This window comes from Malus sylvestris, chromosome 2 (genome assembly GCF_916048215.2).
Source record: "Malus sylvestris chromosome 2, drMalSylv7.2, whole genome shotgun sequence".
Taxonomy (NCBI): domain Eukaryota; kingdom Viridiplantae; phylum Streptophyta; class Magnoliopsida; order Rosales; family Rosaceae; genus Malus; species Malus sylvestris.
The window spans coordinates 35456521-35478264 of NC_062261.1; the positions used below are offsets into that span (position 1 = coordinate 35456521).

Consider the following 21744-nt stretch of genomic DNA (forward strand, 5'->3'; position numbering starts at 1 on the left):
TGTTGGGCAACATTTTATTTTGCCTCGACTATTTATTTTGGTTTGGTGGCTTTTTCACGATAAACTTTTTACCGAATGTACACTACAAGGACGTGGTATTTCTTTGGCATCCATTTGTTGTTTATGCTATAATTCTGAGGAATCTACTATTCATCTTTTCTTCCGTTGTTGGATATTGAGATAGCTTTGGAGGTGGTTAGCATGTCAATTTGGTACCTCTTTGTCTTTTTCAAATTCTCTGGTTGCTTTTTTTTATTTTTTATTTTATTTTTATTTTTTATGTCTAAGTACTTAAGCACACCCTTTTCCAATAGTTATACAATGTTTGAATTTTTGTGGGTCGTTCTACTATTTCCGCTATTTGGAAACCTCAAAATAAGTTTATATTTTTAGGGTCACCCTATCTATATTCATCGCCTTTGCATGTCTATCAATTCTAGGATCGTTCATGGTGGGAAGCTTATTCTTGATTATTCTAAGGGTTTTAGCACTTGTATCATTTCTTTTTTGGGGATCCAACATATTCCTCGCAATACGCCAAGTTTTCTTCCTGTGCTTTGGTCTTCTCTTCGGTTTCCTTGGATTAAACTTAATACAAATGATTTTTGTAAAGGAAATCCTAGTCCTACTACTTGTGGATGAGTTTTCAGGGACTGTTATGGTCAGTTTCTTAGTGGTTTCTGCCAAGGGATTGGTTATCGCAACTCTTTTTCACAAAATAATCAGCAATTATTATTGGTGTAGAGTTTGCATATTAGCAGGGTTGACAATATCTTTGGTTGGAAAGTGACTATTCTAGTATTTTTTATGCTCTCCAATCTACTAATTTTAATTCTCCTTGGCCTCTTCATATCAACAGTCTATTTGTTTGGACCGCATTTGGAAGATAACTTTGTAAGCCTCTCACATATATCGTGAAGGAAATATTGTTCCGGATAATTTTGCTAACATGGGCTTGATTCCAACTTTGGTATGGCTTGATTCCCTCATTGGCAACTCGTGCTGCTTTGTTTTCAGACTATATGAGCTTTGCTGGCTTGCGCTTATCAAATTAATGTGTCTCTCGACATATAGGTTTGTTTCACTTTCTTGTTTTTTCATAACCTTGTGATGTTGTTCAATTTGTTTTGCAGGTTTACACCCTTAGGTTTGACTTTATAGGTTAGGTTTCATGTTCTCCCTTTTTTCCTTGTACATTTATTGTTTTCGTTTCTAGAGGGGTAAGGTTTATATCTCCTCCTTTTTCATGTATTTTTTTAATCTTTTTTTCTTATATTATGAGGCATTAGGTTTATGTTCCTTCTGATTTTTTTAGTGATTTTCCTTCTAATTAAGTATAGTTTTTTTTTTGTTATTAATAAAATTATTCTTGTACCATCGATATTTTATAAAGAAAAGATGAAAAGGAAAGGTCGGAAGATGAAGTTATAAATTACATAAAGGGGACAAAACTAGAAAGCAAGAGAGTAGGGAAACCATGTGCCCTTTTTTTTTTTTTTTGGTGAACTGGAAGTTCTCATTATCAGGGCAAAGATGCCAAAAGTAAAAACGAAAGCCTACTGCGAGGCAAGCAAAATAACGAGGATGAAAACTAAGCAGTGTAAGGGGTTGAAAGAGAACCCGACGCCGCTACCAAAGTTAAGACGTCACCCCTTACATTATCAATACATAAATTTAAGGGGGGCAAGGTAACCCATCATTGTTTAGGACATGAACAAGAGAAGATAGGGGTCGATCGACCCAAGTTAAGTCACACATCTCCAAACATCTTCGCGATCCCAGGTGGTCTGCCGCCATATTGGCTGATCTTGGGATCCAAGACTAGCAACAGTCTTGAAAGGATTCTCCCAGTTTCTTGCTCTTTACTAGAGCGGGAAAAGCCTCCCAACTGCCATTTGTTAGCGTATCCCTAAGGCATGAAATTGACTCCAATGAATTGGATTCAATGATAAATGAGTTCAGACCCAAGGAAATACCCAACTTGCACCAATGAAGAATGGCTAGTGCCTCAGCCGCCGCAATGCATGGAGCAGAAAGACGGTACCTACGAGCTACAACGAAGCTCCCATCTGAAAAGCTAGATGTTGCTTTCTTTTCCAACAACAACCGATTAACCCGAAACAGGTGATTGCTGCCATTTCCACCAACACCAGTGCGTTTATGGAAGCTTCTCGTGTTCCCGCTCTGAATTTGATGTCAAGCAGCCACGTCACTCCGACAACAGCCCAATGGTTTCCACCGGGCCCCCAGTTTGTCAAAATTAATGTTGATGCCAGTTGGTAGGCTGCTTCGCATGCGGGGTTTGCTGAGGTTGTTGCCATGTGCCCTTCTGTTGTCCAAGAAATGTCTCACTCGAGGTTTATGAGGGAAATAGTTATCATCGCTAAACTACAATATTATGGGGCAAAATGTTGCATGAACAATTCATATGGGTCCTTCGCAATATCAGTGAGATCTTGAAGATAGTGAGATGTAGCAATTTCGTGGATGTAGGTGAGTCACTAGGGGCTGCTTCACTTTCTTCATTAGGAGCGATTTTATATATATATATATATATTTAATTTTAATTTTAATTTTTGCTTCAAGTTTTTATAAAAAAATTGAAAATAATTATTAAGAAATATTTTTATTTTCGAAAAAATGAAAATAAAAAATGCAAGAAAACAACTTTTGCCTCTTAACTAAGTAATGAGAATAAAAGACTCCTTTTTGAGGTTTAAAAAAAAATGAAATTTCATTTAATGAGAAAAGTCAATACTTTCTCATCAAACTAGCCCAATAAAGTGGGAATAGTCAAAGTCTATCTAGCAAAAAGGCTGAAAATAAAAAAGAAATCATAATCCTTAACCTACAAAAGTTGATCGCCATCACCTTAATTTGACGAAAGCATCACAACGCAAAACAATTCAACCCTCTTACCCCATATAACTTTTTTTCTTTTTATTACTTGTAAACAAAGGATATTTTTTAAATGATTTGAACTTTTAACCATAAAACCTTTTGCCTTAATAAGATAGAAGAAGATAAATAAAAATGGAATCTGACAAAATGAATAATTGACCTTTGTTAAAGATGTCCCCTTGATCTCCATCATTACATGCAAGTGAGAGAGCGGCTGATGCATATGTCCACAAACACAAGTATTAATTTTCTCCATTACTGTTGAGCAATTGCAGAGCTGATTTCGCTTCACAGGGAAAGAGAAACCATGCACAATTGCAAGTTATCTTTTACGACAAAGAAAGAGGTAACTACACACTAAGGTTTGGAGTCACCTTGTTCACTCAGAACCCCTAGACAACTACCTAAGATCATGCCTTCGAAATAGAAGCAATCACCTACTGAAGGTCAAATATGGTCGTTAGATGTCATTACATTACATCTGATAATTAATCAGTGATTGTACTAAGTACTTAGATGTATTGTAACCAAGTTTCAAAGTCACAATGTGTCAAATATTCAGAGAGACATTTCATTGTTCACTTCTAACCATATCGATGTTGTCCCAACTTAACCACCTACCTATTATTAGGTGTTGAATTTTAACCCAAAAGACCTTGATGTTATTAAGAGTAGAACCATACATTTATATATTGTGTTTTATTTTTTCCAATTTCCCGTTGTGGGACTTGTATTCAATACAATGAACTTCACAATTTAGCCTCTTTGATCCTCCCCGTTCTTTGAAATTCCTCAACCTTCTCCTCACATAGTCTAAGGACAACTAACAAAATTGGAAACAGGAACAAAATAATAAACACAGGAAGAATCATGTGCAAGGGTTGACTAACACTACAAGAATTGTAAGTATTAGAGGCAATTTTATTGGCATCTATTAAACATTAATGGGTGGATTTATCATAGATTTTCGCCCCTAAAAAGGAGGAGTGGCGAATAACATAATCGCCGCTAAAAGTGGCGTCGCTAATACTATTTCCGCACTCAATTATGATTATTTCCGCTCCCAGTTTTAGATTCCATGCTGGCAATTAAGCAATAAAGACATTTAATTCTGCCCCTATTGTATTATTATAATATTAATAATATTCACAAATTTTACAATTTAATGCTATAAATAAATAATTGGACCTGTTTTAATTGAAAAACGTTTTCATTCCCCATAAATGATATTATTAATAGGTTTCTTTCGTGTTAAAATTTTTGGTTCAAATCTAATATATCATCATGGTATCAATACAATCAAAAGTAGAATCAAAATTTACTTTTCATTCAAAACTCTTTAGATATACAAGATTAAACTTCGATCGACACATGATGGATAAATACAAATACACCAAAATGATGCATCTTCCATGATCCATTCTTTGATCTATTTCTGGGTAACAACATTTCACACGAACAAGAAAAACAAAATCATATAAACAGATAAAATTAATGCAATATAATGAAAACAATGTTTGAGTAGAACTCACATGAAAAGAAACGAGGATAAACATCTACCCATCGCAATACGAATAGCATACAAAACCTGCAAAACAAACAGAAAAATCAAACCTAATTCATCCAATCTGGATTCATGATGAAATTCATCATCTAATGTATACAAAAATAAAACAGAAAAGATAAATAAAGAACACAACCAAAAGATTTATAACCAATTCACTTCAAATTCTTCACACCCCGTCAAATATACCTGCAAAATAGCAGATCGAGAGAGAAAAAATTTAATCAAACAATACTAAAAGTGTGACTAACAGTCCCTAATTTCCTATGTAATTTCTTCCCGAGTGTGTAAATTGACATTTATGCCCTTGTTGGCAAAGTGTCGTGGACGCAATTACGCAACTTTAAATTATTTTTCTTACTATCACAATTAAATTGTACTCGTCATTACAAGTGTGTGTTAAATTATTCAGTGTAAAACACTGTTTTTGATAAGGTACGGTAAATTTCTTGTGATTTCATATGTACAAAATCCTATCCTTTTTCTTCTTTAAAACCGGATCCGTGCCTTACACCTCACCACCAATTATTTTGCTTCCCACTTTCTTTCACCCAATCAATCATCATCTCTCTTTGCTCAGCCAATCAGAAAACACATCACTCTCTCTCATCTTCTTCGTCTCTCTCTCCCGGCACCCGAGCCATCCTCTGTAACACATACACCCACCATCAAACTCATAGATCGAACTAGTGACCACCACCATTGTGCTCTACTCGACCCCACAATCACAACCGTACCAACTGATCATGACTTGGTTGAGTTTTGAGTGGTCAACGAGGAGCAACTTGGAAGCTCCAACTCGGACAAGTTTTCACCAACGCGATCCCGGCCGAGTTATGACGTTTTGAAGGTTGTAGAAGCTTCTACTCAACTCCCCGAGGCTCCTAGTACAAGTTTAAAGAATGTTCAACATAAAAACAAGCAAGTTCAAGGAGTCGAGTTTTTGACTGAACCTTTCAAGCCATTTTCATCCACCTTTTGGACCTCTAAAAGGTATAGACTTGTTCTACTCCTCAAGAACTTCATTTCCATGTAAAGTTTGTCAAAAATGATTGGGAAATGAGCAAGCTATAAAGGTTTGAAAATTTTCCAAAAAACCGGCCACTTTTTCCAATTTTCGACTAAACCAAACGGTGGCCAACGGCAACCCACAGGAGAAGATGACGAATATTCCGTCAAACTTGATGGAATATTCTAACGACGTCAGGTAACGCCGTTACTATTTAACGAAATATTCCTAACGTCTTTTAGGGTTCTGTCAGGCGTGTGCCTGCGTGTGGCCGTGGGTTGGGCAACGCATGAGGGCAAGTCCAGCCTCCGACCAGCGAATGGTTGACACGTGTGGGTCCGTGACTTCGAGTAGAACATTTTCGTACATTTAAACCTTCCGTTTGAGCAAACTATGGGGAGTTATTCCTAGCTTTTAGTGTATGTCCTTATTAACCAATTAGTATTAGTTGTTTCGCATATAGGGGAAACTTACCTCGAGGACGTAAGAGGACAAGTGAGACTAGGGGGCTACGATCCATCGACATATCAGTGAGTGGCCATTTTTGTTTTTGTATATATATATATATACACACACACACATATATATATATATACACATATATACATATATATATATATATAAACTTTATAGTTTCCACAAATGTTTTTAAATTGATTTATGCATTTTATGCCATGTTTTGTTAATTTTAAAAATGTTGTTATGTGGTTGAGATTTATATATAGTCATGGCATATTCATATGCATTTTACCTGCTCATAAATGTTGTACCGTTGTGAAATGCTAAAATAATTACAGGATGTGCAAGTAAGTATAGGTAAGGTTATTATGTTGATTGAAATTGTTAAATCATTATGGCATGCTTATATTCATATATTCTACTCATCATTGCTACACCCAGGTGTTAGTGCTCAGCCCAGGGCCAGGCTAGTCTTTCACGTGTTGTTCACATCAACACCACACGCTCGCCTTGGATCCAAGTAGGTGCTAGTCATGTCGTACAGATTGCAATAGACAATTTCAACTTGTATGTGGCAGCGAATAACACTAATCTTCACGTGATTGTAGCACTATAGCGTATATTATCATTGCACCTAGTCTTGTTGTACGAGTCGCATTAGGCAACTCCGACTTATGTGCTAGCATAGATTGATGAGCAATAAGTGAAGTCGTGCAAGTCGCATTAGGCGACTCTGACTTGCGTGCTAGCATAGATTTTTGAGCACATGATTATATCTATATCGCCGTTGAGATATTTTGTTGTTGCATACTCCTGGATTTACTGTTGACATGCATTTGATTTCATACCTATATGTAGTATGATTTTCTGGAAACTATACATGTTTTACAGCGAGGGGTTAGTATGTTCATAAAATAAATGGATTTTGTAAACCTTTGTTTTTGTGCCCACTCACCCTTTTGCTTTTTGCCCCTCCAGGTCCTAGATAGCTGACCTACTCTGTGGCATGCGAGGATTAGCGTCAATTCTGACATATTCCTGTTTAAACGTAGGAACTTATCCCGTTGTGTATTAAGTATTTTTCTAGTTTCGACTGCACTATTTGTCATCTATGCTCTGAACATTTGTATTCTATAGGTTCTACCCACTACTGCGGACTCACTTTAGTAGTTTGAATAAGTTCTAGTTTCTATTTTAATTTATTCACATTTTTACATCATTCACACTTTGGTTACATCACCTTCGGGTGACGGCCAGCATGCCTCGACTTTGATCGGGATGTGTCAGAAAGATAGCAATATTAATAACCAATGGAGAAGGAAATAAGAGAAAAAATATCTCGAAAAGAAAGAGAGAGCATGACAAGAAATATGAAGGAAAAGGGAGATGGGGAAGTTTGTGTCGTGAAAGGAAGAGAAAATAGGGGAGATGGATGTGCGATTATCAGAGAAATAGGGTTTTGATGATTTCTTTTATTTATTACGTTAAGGAAATATACAAAATAATTAAGGGTTATTATACAAAATGGTCCTTGAGATTTGCATGATCAATAGAAATGGTCTCTAAGATTGAAAATCAATAGAAATGATCCATGAGATTGTCCACCATCCATGATTTTGGTCCTTCCGTTAAAAACGATTTTGGGCAATTTTCAAAGCTTTGTTACTCAATCGTTTCTTAACCAAATTCGACCCATAATATATCAAAATGAAAATAGGAAAGTGTAGAATAAGATTATACCTATTTGGAAACCCAATGGTTGCCGGAGATGGCTGGAAAATATCCTGCAAGGTGACTGGTTCGTGGAAAAATTGGAAAACTCGCCAGAAACTGGGTAAATTTTAAACGTTCATAACTTCTTCAATACTCAACCAAATCGTGTGATTCAAAAACGAAAATAATACTTCTTGACGAGACGAAGAGAATGGTACCTTCTTCGAAGGCTAACTCACCATGGTTTGGTCGAACAACAGCTTGAAAGTGGCTAACCATTTTCGAGTTAGCCACTTTCGAGCAGTTTTTTTCAGTCAAACCACGGCGAGTTAGTAGTAAAGAAAGATGCCATTCTCTTCGTCTCATTAAGAAGTATGATTTTCATTTTGAATCACTCGATTTGGTTGAGTATTGAAGAAGTTATGAACGTTTAAAGTTTACCCAGTTTTCGATGAGTTTTCCAGTTTTCCCCCGGACTAGTCACCTTTCAGGCTATTTTCCGTCCGTCTCCATAAATCATTGGGGTTCCAAATAGGTATAATCCTATTCTACACTTTTTTATCTTCATTTTGATATATTATGGGTTGAATTTGGTTAAGAATCGATTGAGTTACAAAGTTTTGAAAATTGCCCAAAGAGTTTTTAACGGAATGACCAAAATCATGGATGGTGAACAATCTTAGGGATCATTTCTATTGATTTTCAATCTCAGAGACCATTTCTATTGATCATGCAAATCTTAGGAACCATTTTGTATAATAACCCAATAATTAAATATAACTGCATAAATATTCACATCCTCTCCTAATGGAAATTATTAAATTTGGAAAATATATGTTGAATTTAGAAATGTATCTCTACTAATTAATAAAACACTCATTGTCAACCAAAATCCTATGAAATTACCAATTTAACCATCTAATTAAAACAGAACATGTATAAGAAATATGGGGCAAAAATGTAATTTCACACAACCAAATTTTGCTGTTTTTTTTCAAAGCCTCACCTACATGTAATCGTAACATATCTCTAATAAAAATAAATAAATAAATAAATAACTTTCTCACTTCCACATTCTCTACCACTCTCTTCCTCTCTCCTATTTCAAAAACAAAAACAAAAAATATTCACACACTTTATGTGTGCCCATATGCTAATATTAAATTAAAAATATATATATATTAGAGGCGTACTTATCCTCTAATATCTAAATTTTAATAGAGGCATTTTCTTACGCATCTAAAAGAAGTAATAGAGGCAAATATTTATTTATGCTCTTAATGAAGATTAATAGAGGCAAATCCATATATCCGCATCTAATCTAATGCCCCTAATAGTTACAATTCTTGTAGTGTAACAAGGACAAGGATCATCTCCGGATCCTCTTTGTGGGGATCCAGGAATTAATCAATCATATCCGTTCATCGTACATCATGCGATTAGTTTTTGTTAGGTACTATTTATATTTAATTTAAAATTTAAAATGTTTTCTAACCGCACGATATACGATGAATGGACAAGATTGATTGATCCTTCAGATCCCCACAAAGAGGATCCGGAGAGGATCCTATTCCGACTAACAAAACTTTCAGCCGTATAAGAAGTGGTGGATTGTCCTAATGGTTAGGTATTTCTCTTTAATCCATTGCATCTCTTATTCAAACTCTTATCTCTCTTCCTTAGTGTATATTAGTGTAGGTTGATCACAATCTTGATGGTTAGGATCTATCCTTTTCAACTTACTGCATCTCGATTCAAATCAATACTGTATATAGTAGGATTGTGACTAACCATAGAACGAAAAAAGAGAGACACAAGTGTAACCAAAAACATTATGTGATAAGCATCTATTCGACCAATGTTGTACTTTTTGAATACATGGCAAGCATTTATCAAATGTGTGATTCCAGTAAGATATTGTCTAAATTGCAAGAGAGAATTTCTGTACGGAAAGGGCACCAGAAGATCGAGTTCGATGCCATCTGTTCTTTTTTGGAATAAATCATTGAAAATGGGCTTTATACGCTACGGAGTGTAATGGTGTGGCACCCTCACCACCCTTCATTTGTGAAAACCTGGCTTTCTAACATGAGGTCTGCTCATTGCTCAAGGGTTTAACAATTCCAGGGAAGCAATTCAGACAATCAGAGACTGCAACGATGAAAACGGAATCGTGAAAAGTTGACTGAGAGAGAAGAAAGATAGGAATAGAAAACGTAGCATCTTCATCTTGTTGTCTAACATCATATAGATTAAGTCACTGACTGAAAGGACTTCATTTCTAATTAAACTCCATCCACAAAAGTTTTATAACCATGCATCAGGAAACAAGGGAGCAAGCAAGTCTTATATACGTGATATATATGAACATCAAACTACACGTCTTGTACACTGTAATAAACTTCACCCTAAATATGCTAGAACATGTTTACTTCCATTTTCGGGAATGAAAATCATACGTAAAATATAAAGGATGATACCCAAACTGTTCAGTTATAGGATAAAGGGGTGTGATATTCACACACCCCATTTTACTTCTCACACATATTTTTAATTTTTAACCGTCGGATCAGATGAATTGAAAAAGATCAATGAACATAAATTATTAAGGGGTGCGTGAGAAGTAAAATGGGATGTGTGGATAGCACACCTCTAGAATAAACCCCTTGTTACGAGTCACTTGTTAATAATACCTTGCTGAAATCGGGAATCTACACATATTTACAACACGAGGCCCATTTTTCTTTTCATTCCTAGCGTTTTCGGGAATGGGAATGATAACCATACCTTTTATTCTCTTTGTTAAATAGTAAACATGCCCCTATAGACTTATAAAAATATCTAGGACTAGTATACGGATAATTACCCTGGTATATACAAGAAACTAACATGTTAATACTATAGTTGCTTCACTAAGTTACTTAGCTTGTGTTGACGCCTCATTTGCGTTTGCTCGGCAATCAATTACTGCAGGCTGACAATTTCCTCCTGATGGCACCATTGTTTCCCCCCTTGCACCGATACTAGCCTGAACGGATGACCCAACAGGCGGACAGAAGCATGGTAAATCGGTTTGACAACGAAGTCCCATTGCCCCAACACTAGACTGCAGATTACACTGGCTGTCCTCGAAATAAGTATTACTGTTGCATTGATTTCCGAAGGGGAAAACACCCAACTCAGTATCAATCTTTCCTCTAAATTCCAGCAAAAGGCCTCTCAGCCTTAAACGCTCTGCTTCAAGAATTGCTTGCCCCTGTAATTTCCTAACAAGTTGCTGGTTCAACACCTGCAATTTCTTGACTTCCTCTTCCAAATAAGCTGTATGTGCCTTCTTTTTCTCCCTGTACTTCCGAACTGCTTCTCTATTTCCCGAAGGCCTTCTTCTTCGTGGTCTCGGGATGGAATGATCTTTATTCTTGGTACCATCATCATCTTCCGATGAAAGAATTTGGGTGTGTGTGTGGTAGCAAGTGTGTGTATGTGCAGCATCAGGGCCAGGTGGGTTGCAAGTGTGAGTGTGAGTGCACGTCCGCGCGGTCTTCAAAAATTCATCGAAAAATGTATCTTCATAAGTTGAACCATGAAAATTGCTAGAGGAATTGGGATTTGGAAGCAAAGCATGGTCTGAAGTAACCACCTCCCCATCATCCATGTTTTCTTTGATTACTTGAAATAAGAACAATTTGAAGCTAAACACACAAGAAATATTATCTGCAAAATACACAATTGGGTCAATTCCCATTTTATTGGTATACAAATATAATAACTTGATGCATAATTAAACCAAACTTAGTTCTTACTCAAAAGTATGAGGGCTTGACTGCAGGTCCGGGATTCAAAATTGAAGTGGGATGAACTTTGAAGACAAATTTCATTAGTGAAAGGACTTTATCGAAATTTCTGCGGAGTCCCCTTTGACTGGATCCAAATCAAATCTAAATCAAGAACATATACAAGCAGTAGATCCCTCTGAAAAAATATTCAATAACTTATTTGAACATATAAGCAGAAAATCAACCATGGGCTGAACTCAGAAATAGAGGGCTTGAAATGGAAACAAGTTTTTTTGCAGAAATATATATTAAAGAAGATATAAATTCAACCAAAGAAGTAGAGGGTAATTGATAAATTCGATTCCACTGCTGAAGAGAATAAAAACTTTTAAGTGGGGCAATAATATATATGATGGAACAGAAGAGAATATAGAAAGCAGACATCTGTTGCAGAATATAGATAAGCAAGAAGATGATAGCTTGATCAAATTGTGAGCCAGAAAATTGTGGAATTCTTTGTGAAAGCAGTATGATTTATTAGTTACCTGATATTTGCGTAAGATTCTGTGAACATGATCCATCTGCCACCTTCAGATGTCAAACACCTCTATTTCGGTGGCAGATTCTCTGCCTCTCACTTTCCGTACCCTCCTATTTTATATGATTACGGTTAAACCACGTTAACATTTTATATTATTTTTTTATAGAGATAATAAGACAAAAATAATATAAAATATTGACGTGGCTTAACCGTGACCACACAAACAAGGGCACGAGAAGTGGGAGGGCAGAGAATCTGCCTCCCTCTATTTCTTGGAAAAGGATCCGGCCTGGTGATGCTAGGGATTTCACAATCGTGTCCTTTTATCGTACATCGTACGGTCAGAAATCATTTAAAATTCAAATATAAATAGTAACTAACGAAAACTGATCTAACGATGTACGATAAACAGATATGATTACAAAATTCCTAAAATCCCTATTTCTCTAGCACTTTTGTCACAGGATAAAATGTCAAACACTCAACAGTACCAACAGGATCCTCTCTGGATTCTTTTGGTGAGGATCATAGAGACTCGTGAATCGTGTTCATTCATCGTACATTATGCAATCAATTTTTATCAAGTACAGTTTATGTTTAATTTTTATTAAAAATAATTTCTGATGGTAAGATATACGATAAACAGACACGATTCACGAATATCTGAGATTCTCACACAAAGAGAATCCAATAAAGATCCAGATTCCCAGTTTTATTCCCAGCGCGTTCAGATAATACACATGGCATATTTTGTATTTTTATGTGTGCCAGTGTGACAGGGCCTGTAACGTGCTTTTCAGTTCTGGACCTAATTTTCACACCCATTATTTTAATTTATTACACATCTATTTTTACATATAATTAAATATAAATATGTAAAAGACTAAAAATAATGTGTATTTATTATTTCTCCTTCCGCTTCTTCCTTTAAATTGGGTTTATTATCATAATTTGTGCCATAAAATGGAGAATTGTTGTGGCTTGGCAACAAAGAAATCTTCTTCAGATTCCTTCCTCCTAATCAACTAAATCAGGAAATTCGTGCGGTTGAAATTTGATCCAACGGCTGATGTTATTATAACTTTTAAAATGAGCCCTTATTTGTAGTTGTTGGATCAATTTTCAACGACATGGATTCTCTGATCGCGCGGAGGGGGCCCTCACACAAACTCTCTAATTTGACACCCGCAAAGAAGGCCACCTCCATAAAATGGCCAATTTTAAACTTCTTTGATAACCGTTTTTAATTTTCAAATTAAAAGAAAACTAAAAGTTGTATGAAAATAGTTGGGTAATTGCTAACTCATTATGAGGCTAAACACACTCCATCCCTCTTAGTGTAAGTAATATTATTTGTTAAAAAAAATAACTGAAATTCTTTTTGAGGTCATAAAAAGAAGGGTTTTTATAAAAAATGGTCCATTGAATTGACCTACACAATCAAGATGGTTTCTGAAATTGAAAGTCTTCAATGTAGTTCCTGAAAATAAGTGTTGCAAATCAATGTGAACCTTCCATCATAATTTTGTCAAAAAATTTCTGTTATATACTAATGTGGCACATAAATGGATCCCACAAGATTTACAGGCTTTTATCATAAATGGTCCCTAAATTTGACCCACACTATATAAATATGGTCCCTGAAATTGAAAATCAATCAATGTAGTCCTTGAAAATAGGTGTCACAAATCAATATGGTCCATTGATCACAATTCCATCAAAATTTTTGTTATACACAATCAGATTATCTCAAGGCAGAGCTAGCTAGCCGTTCTTCGTATCACCATGATCACCAAGGGAGCGCTCAACAAGCTCTCCAAGATTAAGGTTGTAAGGATGTTGATCACCCAAACGTCAACGGTGATGTCACAGAAGTCGTCACCAATTCAAGCTATCGCCAAAGGTGGTCTCAATCCTGGTCAATTTCGATGAAGGGTGTCGAAGGGTGAAAAATGAGTGTCTTGAGAATTTTTTTTTTCCAGAATAAAGATGGCAAAGGCTACCATAGATGGAGGTAGAAGAGTGAGTTGGGATTGGAGGTAATTGCCGGACTGAGTTCATGGGTTGACAAACTTTTTAATTAATTATTAAATTATTGAACTTATTTCTAATTTATTTTTAATTAAATTAAATTTGTAGGATTTATTTATGTGTCGCATTAGCAAATAACATTTCGGACCTAGGAGATAACACAAAACATTTCCACCCGGAAGAGAAGGGAGATTTTCGAGCGTGCTGCCCAGTTGGATGTCATTGTTACCACCAAACTCGCCAGGTTGCGGCCGAGGCCGGAGGATGAGTAAACCTTGGAGTTTGCATGTTTCAGTAGTGTTTGATCCAAGACTATTTTCAAATCTGGTCATGTTAGTGGACATGAAGTAATCCATGTTTCATATTGTAATTCAGAAACGTGATTTATACCATATATTTCATACAAATGCTTTCGTTGTTAACTTGTCGAAACTTGTATTATATAGTTCTAACTCTGAAATAAACATAAAATAAACAATAAATCAGAAAACAATGTTATACTCTAGTTGAAATTAGGGGAAAAATCGCAACATACCGCAAAACACTATAAATATCAAATACTAAAAATACCCTAACTTAAAAAGTAAATCAAATTGCAAAACTTAATTAGCTAACTTTTCCAACCTATACGATCACTTCGGAGGAGATCCTTCTAGTCGGATATAGTCGTACATGATACCTGAGAAAGGGCCATTTGCACTTCTGGACTGAGTAAGATAGATAGTGTTGTTTCCTTCTCGTAGTCGAAAGCTTGGCACAACAACACTGAACAGCCGGTACAAACCATGAATTCCATGCCTTGCAATAGCATTGTCCTTCCCTATTAGCCTAGTTGTAAAATGATGTCGGTCGTTGGGGCTCTGGTCGTTCAATCGAACCTGCAGTTCTGCACCGTTTGCTGAGGCCAATGCCAACTGGAGTGTATAATCTCCGGTGTTCATTACATTTTGAAGTTGAAATCAAATTTGCCATGTGGTTCCCGTATACATATTGTTTGTACCATACTTAGGGTCTGTATAAATATTCAGGGGACTCAAATGTAATTATGTAATAAAGGAAGGGACAAATATGTAAAAATGGGAGGAGCCCTTATTCTATAAAAGGGTCTCCTCACCCTCACAAACGCTAAGGCTCAGAAGCCTCCTCACATCCCCTAAGCTCTAAGCTCTCTCAAAGCTCTCACTCTCATATTCAGAGCTCTCTCTTCCTCATAAATACAATATCAGTGTGGACGTAGCCCAAACCTTAGGGTGAACCACGATACATCTTGTGTTATTTACTTTCTTGCAGATTCACGGTCGGATTTACGTTGTTCCAAGACCTCCGGTTTCGTGCATTAACATTTGGCGTCGTTTGTGGGAAACGACATGAAAAGCTATGTTGGTTCTCTCTCAATTTTTCACCTCCGCCGTGAATCTGCAAAACCCAAGAGACAACCAAAACTCTCTCTGCCTCTCTCTTGCTTCTGATCTCTTTCACCTCTACCAAAAAAAAAAAAAAAACCAAGAACACCACTCTCTCTCTAAAAACCTAGAAAAGCCCATCTCTATCAAAACCCAAAATTTACAAAAAATAGAGCTTCTTCCAAAATCCCAATTACAGAAAAGCACCACTCTGTAATTTCCATGGCGAAAGCAAGAAACTTGAAGGCCTCTCCATTCACCACAAACCCACCACCGCCGTCGCTTATCGATCCCACCTCCTCCATCTCCAAAAACTCAAATGAAACTTTTTCCCTCTCACAGCAAACCGAATACGACGGTCGCGTTTGCTAACTTGCGCCGGCCGCTGGGGTCACTCTATGCACACTCAGGACCGCAGCTTCTCCAATGAGGCTACGATCGCCTACGGTTCTCTTGCTATTTTTTCTTCTTTTCTGTCTTTTCGTTACTGTTCCCACAGAGTCCGCCGAGTCGACTCAGTCGAACTCGGTGGCCGTGGCCGATGCGAAGACCAATGCCGGGTTGAAGAACTGGTCTCGTCGTGGGGAAGAGGACAGCTTTGTTGACATGATTGATCAAGCTCTAGAGCGGGAGTTCTCCGAGAACGAGCAGACCCAAGCCGAGAATGCCAGATCTCTACTCGTCGGTGCCATTCCCGGCAGAAAGAGAGGGACAGAGGGTGGAGAATGTCGAAGGCGATGGGTCTGGCGCGGCAGGGTCTCAAAGCTCTCAAACAATGCAACTTGCTCAGAGCTTCGCAGTCTGAGATACAATACGAACTTTCCTCTAATCCCTTTCAGGAAAGAGGAAGCTCTTCATTAGGTTATTTTGTGGTGGAGTGGGATTCACCACGGTCCCAAGATGTGGTTTTGAAGAGGAAATCTGATAGCGATGAAGAGGTTGCTGTTTCTGCTTTATTGGGTCCCTTTCACTCTGAGGAAAACTCTGTTGAAAAATACATCGAGTATCCAGGGGAAGCTTTGATGAAGGTATGTGTGAAGAAGCCTGGTTTGAGCTCAATGCTGCAGTCTGATTGCAGTGTTTTTGAGATTATCGGTTCTGGGTCTGTATTCAACATCCATAATGCCCATATTCTTCAACCATCAGTTGGTTTTGGCCCTTCTGTCTACAGAGGCCCTACATTCAGATGGAGATCTCTCAGCATGCATCAAGACCAAATCTCTCTCTACTCAAACAATGCGGGAAAAGTTGGTGACGAATCTGGCTCTGTCTCCGCCAAGCAGCAAAGATTCTGGCCTCTGCCAAGATGAGCTCCTCCAGTACCCGACTATGCTCGGGCCAATGGCCGTGGACGCCATGCTCTCCGTGATGGACCCCGTGAAGCTCGATCTCGTTAATAGCAGGCCGGAGGATGGGCTAAACATGGGTTGAAGAATGATGTTGTTGAGAGAATATTTCAGAAAAAGCATTAAAGGAAGAAGATAAAAAGAAAAAGTAGGTCTGAATGTGGAAAGAGACTGAGAGCGTGCAGGGGAAACAAAAGCAGAAAAGAAAAGAGAAAACGAAAGCAAAAGCAACAAAAAAAGGAAATGGCATTATTCCCTTGTCTGTCATCTGCCAAAACAAAGAAAAATAAAGAGAAAGCAAAAGGGAGGCACATGGGGACACTACAAAAACAAGGAATAAACACCCCACCAGAATGATGTACTTTATTTTTCTTATTTTTCAGAGACATCTGTATAAACCCCATCAGAGGGTAATCATAAAAAATTAAAAAAAATTAAAAAAAGGGCAAGCCCAAAATAATGGGTTGGAATGTTGTGTGAAGGGCGAATGCCCATATGCTTAAAAGAGCCAGGCCTCTATTATCACCAACCAGGTGATCAAAAGTATGCCCAGTACTTCAAAATTATTCGGCAGCCTGCCGCTATTATCACCAACTAGGTGATCAAAAGTACGTCCAGTACTCCAAAATTATACATGAGCATCACTCATGTCAATCATATATAAACATTCATGAGCATCACTCATGTCAAATCATACATAAACATTCATGACCATCATTTATGTCAACATTCATGTGAGTGGTGTAAACTTGCAAGTGCACAAGATAGTCGTAATATAGCGTGTTGCAAGTCCAAGTATCGTTCCCACGAGGATTCTAATTAAATCTCCAATTTGATAAACTAAACCAAATCTAATAATATTAATGACACACAACCCCAAACAACAAACTAGACTCGATCTTAATTAATAAATCAATCAAGGATGTAAAGAATTTGTTGTGATGATTTTATAAATGAACAAAAACATAACCTTAAGTAAAAACTGAAATCAAAGAAAAGAAACGTTGTGTTATAAGGCAAGTGATGAAAATCTAGGGATTCGGAATCAACCACAAGCAATCTAATTTAGGTTGCAATGCATTCAATGGATCTTTCAATTCTTTAGATGATAATTCCCGTATCTAAGTCCTTGTCAGGCACATTAGACCATAGTTTTCCTTAAGTGAATGATTCTCTCCTAGTTTAGGCAAAGGTCGTATATCCTAACATGCAGTCTATCCTGGGTAAGGCATAAATTTAACAAGTAGGACTCTTTACGCTCTAGAAAACAAGGGAACCAAGCAAACCATTATTCTTTGTCAAGCAATAATGTAATTTACCACACTTACCCACAAGAAGCTAATTGAATTATATTGCTAGTTCAGCCTCAAATTCACCTTCCAATCTTACTAGATGCAAAGCCCTAAGGTGATCAATCAAAGAACTCATACAAAGAGTAACAATTCAAACAGTGATTAAGCATTCATCTAAAAGAATCTAGAAATCCAATGAATAACATTAAAAACCATAAACATTCATGCTAGGGCATCATCCTAACCCTAGACAAAGAGTTTAGTTACTCATAAAATCTGAAAACATAATTACAATTCTGAAAAACATAAAATACTTCCACACGATGATGATGGATTGCCCAGGTGATCGGCGACTCTGTTTCACTCCTTGCTGCGACTTCTTCTCTGCACCTTCGAAAACCCCCAAAAACCTAAAAACTCTCTCTGTCCGCCTCCTAAAGTCCCCCCGGTCTGCCCTCTTTTATTCCTGAATGATTGCTGGCATACTTACTTGAATGGGACTCTTGAATTTATCTTCTGACTTGGATTAGTTCGTTGATGATGTGGCACACTAAACTATTAAATATATTAGCTATGCACCGTTTAGAATAGTCTTTAACTCTTCTAAAAGCTTCCTTTTTTTTACTCTGCTTGTTTCCTTTAGTTAAACTTTGTAAATCTGAAATCTCTTTGCAAATCCCGCGTAAAATCTTGCTGGCGGACGTCTGGTACAAAAACCACTATAACGTCTTCTAGGAAACTCAGAATCACGAACCGTAAAATTCCTCTGAAAGCTAACTTTCATATCTTTCCAATGGTATAAGGCTCAACAGCTGGTTCATTCTTAGGAAGTACAGCTTCTGCTTCCAGCATGCCAACTCATTTTAATCGCAAAAGTGCTCATTTTTCTTCTTTCTTCATCTTCACTCTTCAAATCTAAGAAAAACATAAAACTAAGTGAAACAAACTAAATTCACTCAAAAACATAACAAGAATCAAAACTAAAGGGCGTTAAAATGTATGCAATATTGGTCGTATCAGTGAGCATCACTCATGTCAACATTCATGAGCATCACTCATGTCATTCAACATAAACATTCATGAGCATCACTCATGTCAATCAGCTTCAAAAGCTTCATTTATAGAACTCTAGCTTCGAAAGCTTCATTTATAGATCTCTAGCTTCAAAAGCTTCATTTACAAAAGCTCTAGCTTTAAAAGCTTCATTTACAGAGCTCTAGCTTCAAAAGCTTCATTTACCGAGCTTTAGCTTCAAAAGCTTCATTTACCGAGCTCTAGCTTCAAAAGCTTCATTTACTGAGCTCTAGCTTCAAAAGCTTCATTTACAAAAGCTCCAGCTTCGAAAGCTTCATTTACAAAGCTCTAGCTTCAAAGCTTCACCTACAAAGCTTTAGTGCAGGGTATACAAATACTACCTCTGAACAACCGCCACTTCGACCCATACATGGATTCAATTTGAAGTTTCCAGCCAACAGACTTTATTGACCGAAGACTTGGGGGATTACATTATGTACCATATATTGGGCCTTAACTGGGCCTCATGAAAAATACTTGGGGGACTTAGCCCATTATCTATGTACTGAGGAGCGAGCTCTTATTCTATAAAAGGGACTCCCTCACTTTCATTAGAAAGCACCCATTATTCATGTACTGATGAGCGAACCCTTATTTTATAAAAGAGACTCCCTCACCTTCATTAGAGAGCATCACCGCCTACTAAGCAACCACATCGCCGCTAGCATCATTCCTAACCCATCACTTATGTATTGAGGAGCGAGCCCTTATTTTATAAAAGGGACTCCTTCACCATCATTAGAGAGCATCGCCGCCTACTGAGCAACCGCCTCGTCGCGAGCATCAACTCTAGCCCATCATTTATGTATTGAGGAGCGAGCCCTTATTCTATAAAAGGGACTCCCTCACCTTAAAATCTAAGCCAACCAAGGCAACATAAACCACAAGCAGAGCAGCCTCGCAACATGTGATACTTCTAGTTGAGCATCATTTCAGATTGAGCACCAACTCATATCGAGTATCAGTTCAAGACGACATCTAGTTACTTCAGCCTACACATAGATTGAATTTCAAGTCTCCAACCAAATGACTCTCTTGACTGAAGACTTGGGGGACTACTGTTTGTACCATACTTATGGCCTCCATATAAATACTCAGGGGACTCAACTGTAATTATGTAATAAAGGAATGAGCAAATATGTAAAAAGGGAAGGAGCCCTTATTCTATAAAAAGGTCTCCTAACCCTCACAAACGCTAAGGCTCAGAAGCCTCCTCACATCCCCTAGGCTCTAAACTCTCTCAAAACTCTCACTCTCATATTCAGAGCTCTCTCTCCCTCAGAAATACAATATCAGTGTGGACGTAGCCCAAACCTTGGGGTGAACCACAATACATCTTATGTTATTTACTTTCTTGCAGATTCACGGTCGGATTTACGTTGTTCAAAGACCTCCGGTTTTGTGCATCACCACATGTCATTTCCGATGTTCCTTGTCACATGAGCGAAAAACCAATCGTCACGGTGATTGTCAATACCAACGTTGTAGATGAGATCATGGTTGTTAGAACCAAAGGGATAGCAGAGAACTTTGCAAGGTTTGAATGCACAAAAGCTCGAAGAATTCTTATTTAGCTAAACAGTATTGTGGCTAATAAATAGCCTTACACTGAGATAGAAAGGAAAATAACCACCCACCACTTTATAGGTCCTATAATCGTGGTGCATGACTACGTTAAACAGAAAAACAATCTTGTTCCTCAAGTTAAGGATGAATTATTCAACATAACAGAAATAAACCTAAAAACAATGAGCCCTAACCCAAACGGCTAGGAAGCTCCAACAGTTTCATCATATTCCCTTAAACTGAATGCCATTGTCATTCAGTTTACACCTGGATCTTCATAAATACATCCAGCTTTAAAGGCTTCGTGAGAACATCTACAACTTGTTCTTGAGTAGAACAATGAATTAACTCCAAAATTCCATCCTTGACAAGATCTCGAAGAAAATGAAACCTTACATATGTGTGCTTGCTGCGACCATGCATCACATGGTTCTTCGAGAGTTTGATCGCTGAGATATTATCACAAAAAACCACCGTTGGTCTGCTTTGTTCTTGATTCAAATTATTCAGAATTCTTCTTATCCACACGACCTGACATGCACTTGATGTTACAGCTATGAACTCAGCTTTGGTGGTGGAGAGATTGACCACTTGTTGTTTCTTTGAAGACCAAGAAACAGCTCCCGAGCTCATTAAAAAAAACATAAACTGAGGTATTTTTCCTATCATCCTGATCGCCAGCATAATCACTGTTCGTGTACCCTACGAGTTCTTCACTTCCTTCCTTCTTGTGGAACATCCCAAAACTAAAAGTGCCCTTCACGTACCACAAAGCTCTTTTTGCTGCCAGTAAGTGAGACTTAGTAGGACACTCCATGTACCTACTGATCAGGCTGATGATAAACATCAAATCGAGGTGTGTGGCAGTCAAATACATGAGACTTCCCACCATCTACTTGTAGACAATACTATCAACTTCAACTCCCCCTTCATCTTTCGTGAGTTTAAAGCCAGGAACCACTGGATTATGTATTGAGTTACACTGATCCATATTGAACCTTTCCATAATCTCTTGGGCATACTTCCGTTGATTGATGAAGATACCATATGTCCTTTGTAATACTTCAAT

General features: G+C 37.4%; 2 protein-coding genes and 1 long non-coding RNA gene across 4 annotated transcripts; 1 reads left to right on the top strand and 2 right to left on the bottom strand.

Annotated features, from left to right (window-relative positions):
• Positions 1 to 4207: 4207 nt before the first annotated feature.
• On the bottom strand, positions 4208 to 4545 carry LOC126613679 (uncharacterized). Its single transcript, XR_007620168.1, has 2 exons — positions 4434 to 4545; positions 4208 to 4336 (listed from the first exon to the last, which is right to left on the bottom strand). It is a non-coding gene; the product is annotated as an uncharacterized LOC126613679 (long non-coding RNA).
• A 4921-nt stretch (positions 4546 to 9466) lies between these two features.
• Positions 9467 to 12063, bottom strand: LOC126613677 (basic leucine zipper 24-like). Of its 2 annotated transcripts, none has more exons than XM_050281259.1 (3): positions 11968 to 12063; positions 11450 to 11618; positions 9467 to 11360 (listed from the first exon to the last, which is right to left on the bottom strand). In XM_050281259.1, the coding sequence occupies exon 3, from the start codon at positions 11299 to 11301 to the stop codon at positions 10564 to 10566; it is 738 nt and encodes a 245-aa protein (XP_050137216.1). In that variant the 5' UTR covers positions 11302 to 11360; positions 11450 to 11618; positions 11968 to 12063; the 3' UTR covers positions 9467 to 10563. The 2 variants fall into 2 exon arrangements, with proteins under 2 accessions (XP_050137216.1, XP_050137217.1); XM_050281260.1 differs by having other exon boundaries at positions 11450 to 11567; positions 11968 to 12059.
• A 3072-nt stretch (positions 12064 to 15135) lies between these two features.
• On the top strand, positions 15136 to 17171 carry LOC126613678 (uncharacterized). The gene has a single exon (XM_050281261.1). It carries the CDS (start codon positions 16123 to 16125, stop codon positions 16705 to 16707), a length of 585 nt encoding a protein of 194 aa, XP_050137218.1. The 5' UTR covers positions 15136 to 16122; the 3' UTR covers positions 16708 to 17171.
• Positions 17172 to 21744: the final 4573 nt, after the last annotated feature.

Excerpts from the sequence above, each read along its gene's own strand:
- LOC126613677 (XM_050281259.1), bottom strand. The coding sequence starts at position 11,301 with ATGGATGATGGGGAGGTGGTTACTTCAGACCATGCTTTGCTTCCAAAT.
- LOC126613678 (XM_050281261.1), top strand. The coding sequence starts at position 16,123 with ATGTCGAAGGCGATGGGTCTGGCGCGGCAGGGTCTCAAAGCTCTCAAA.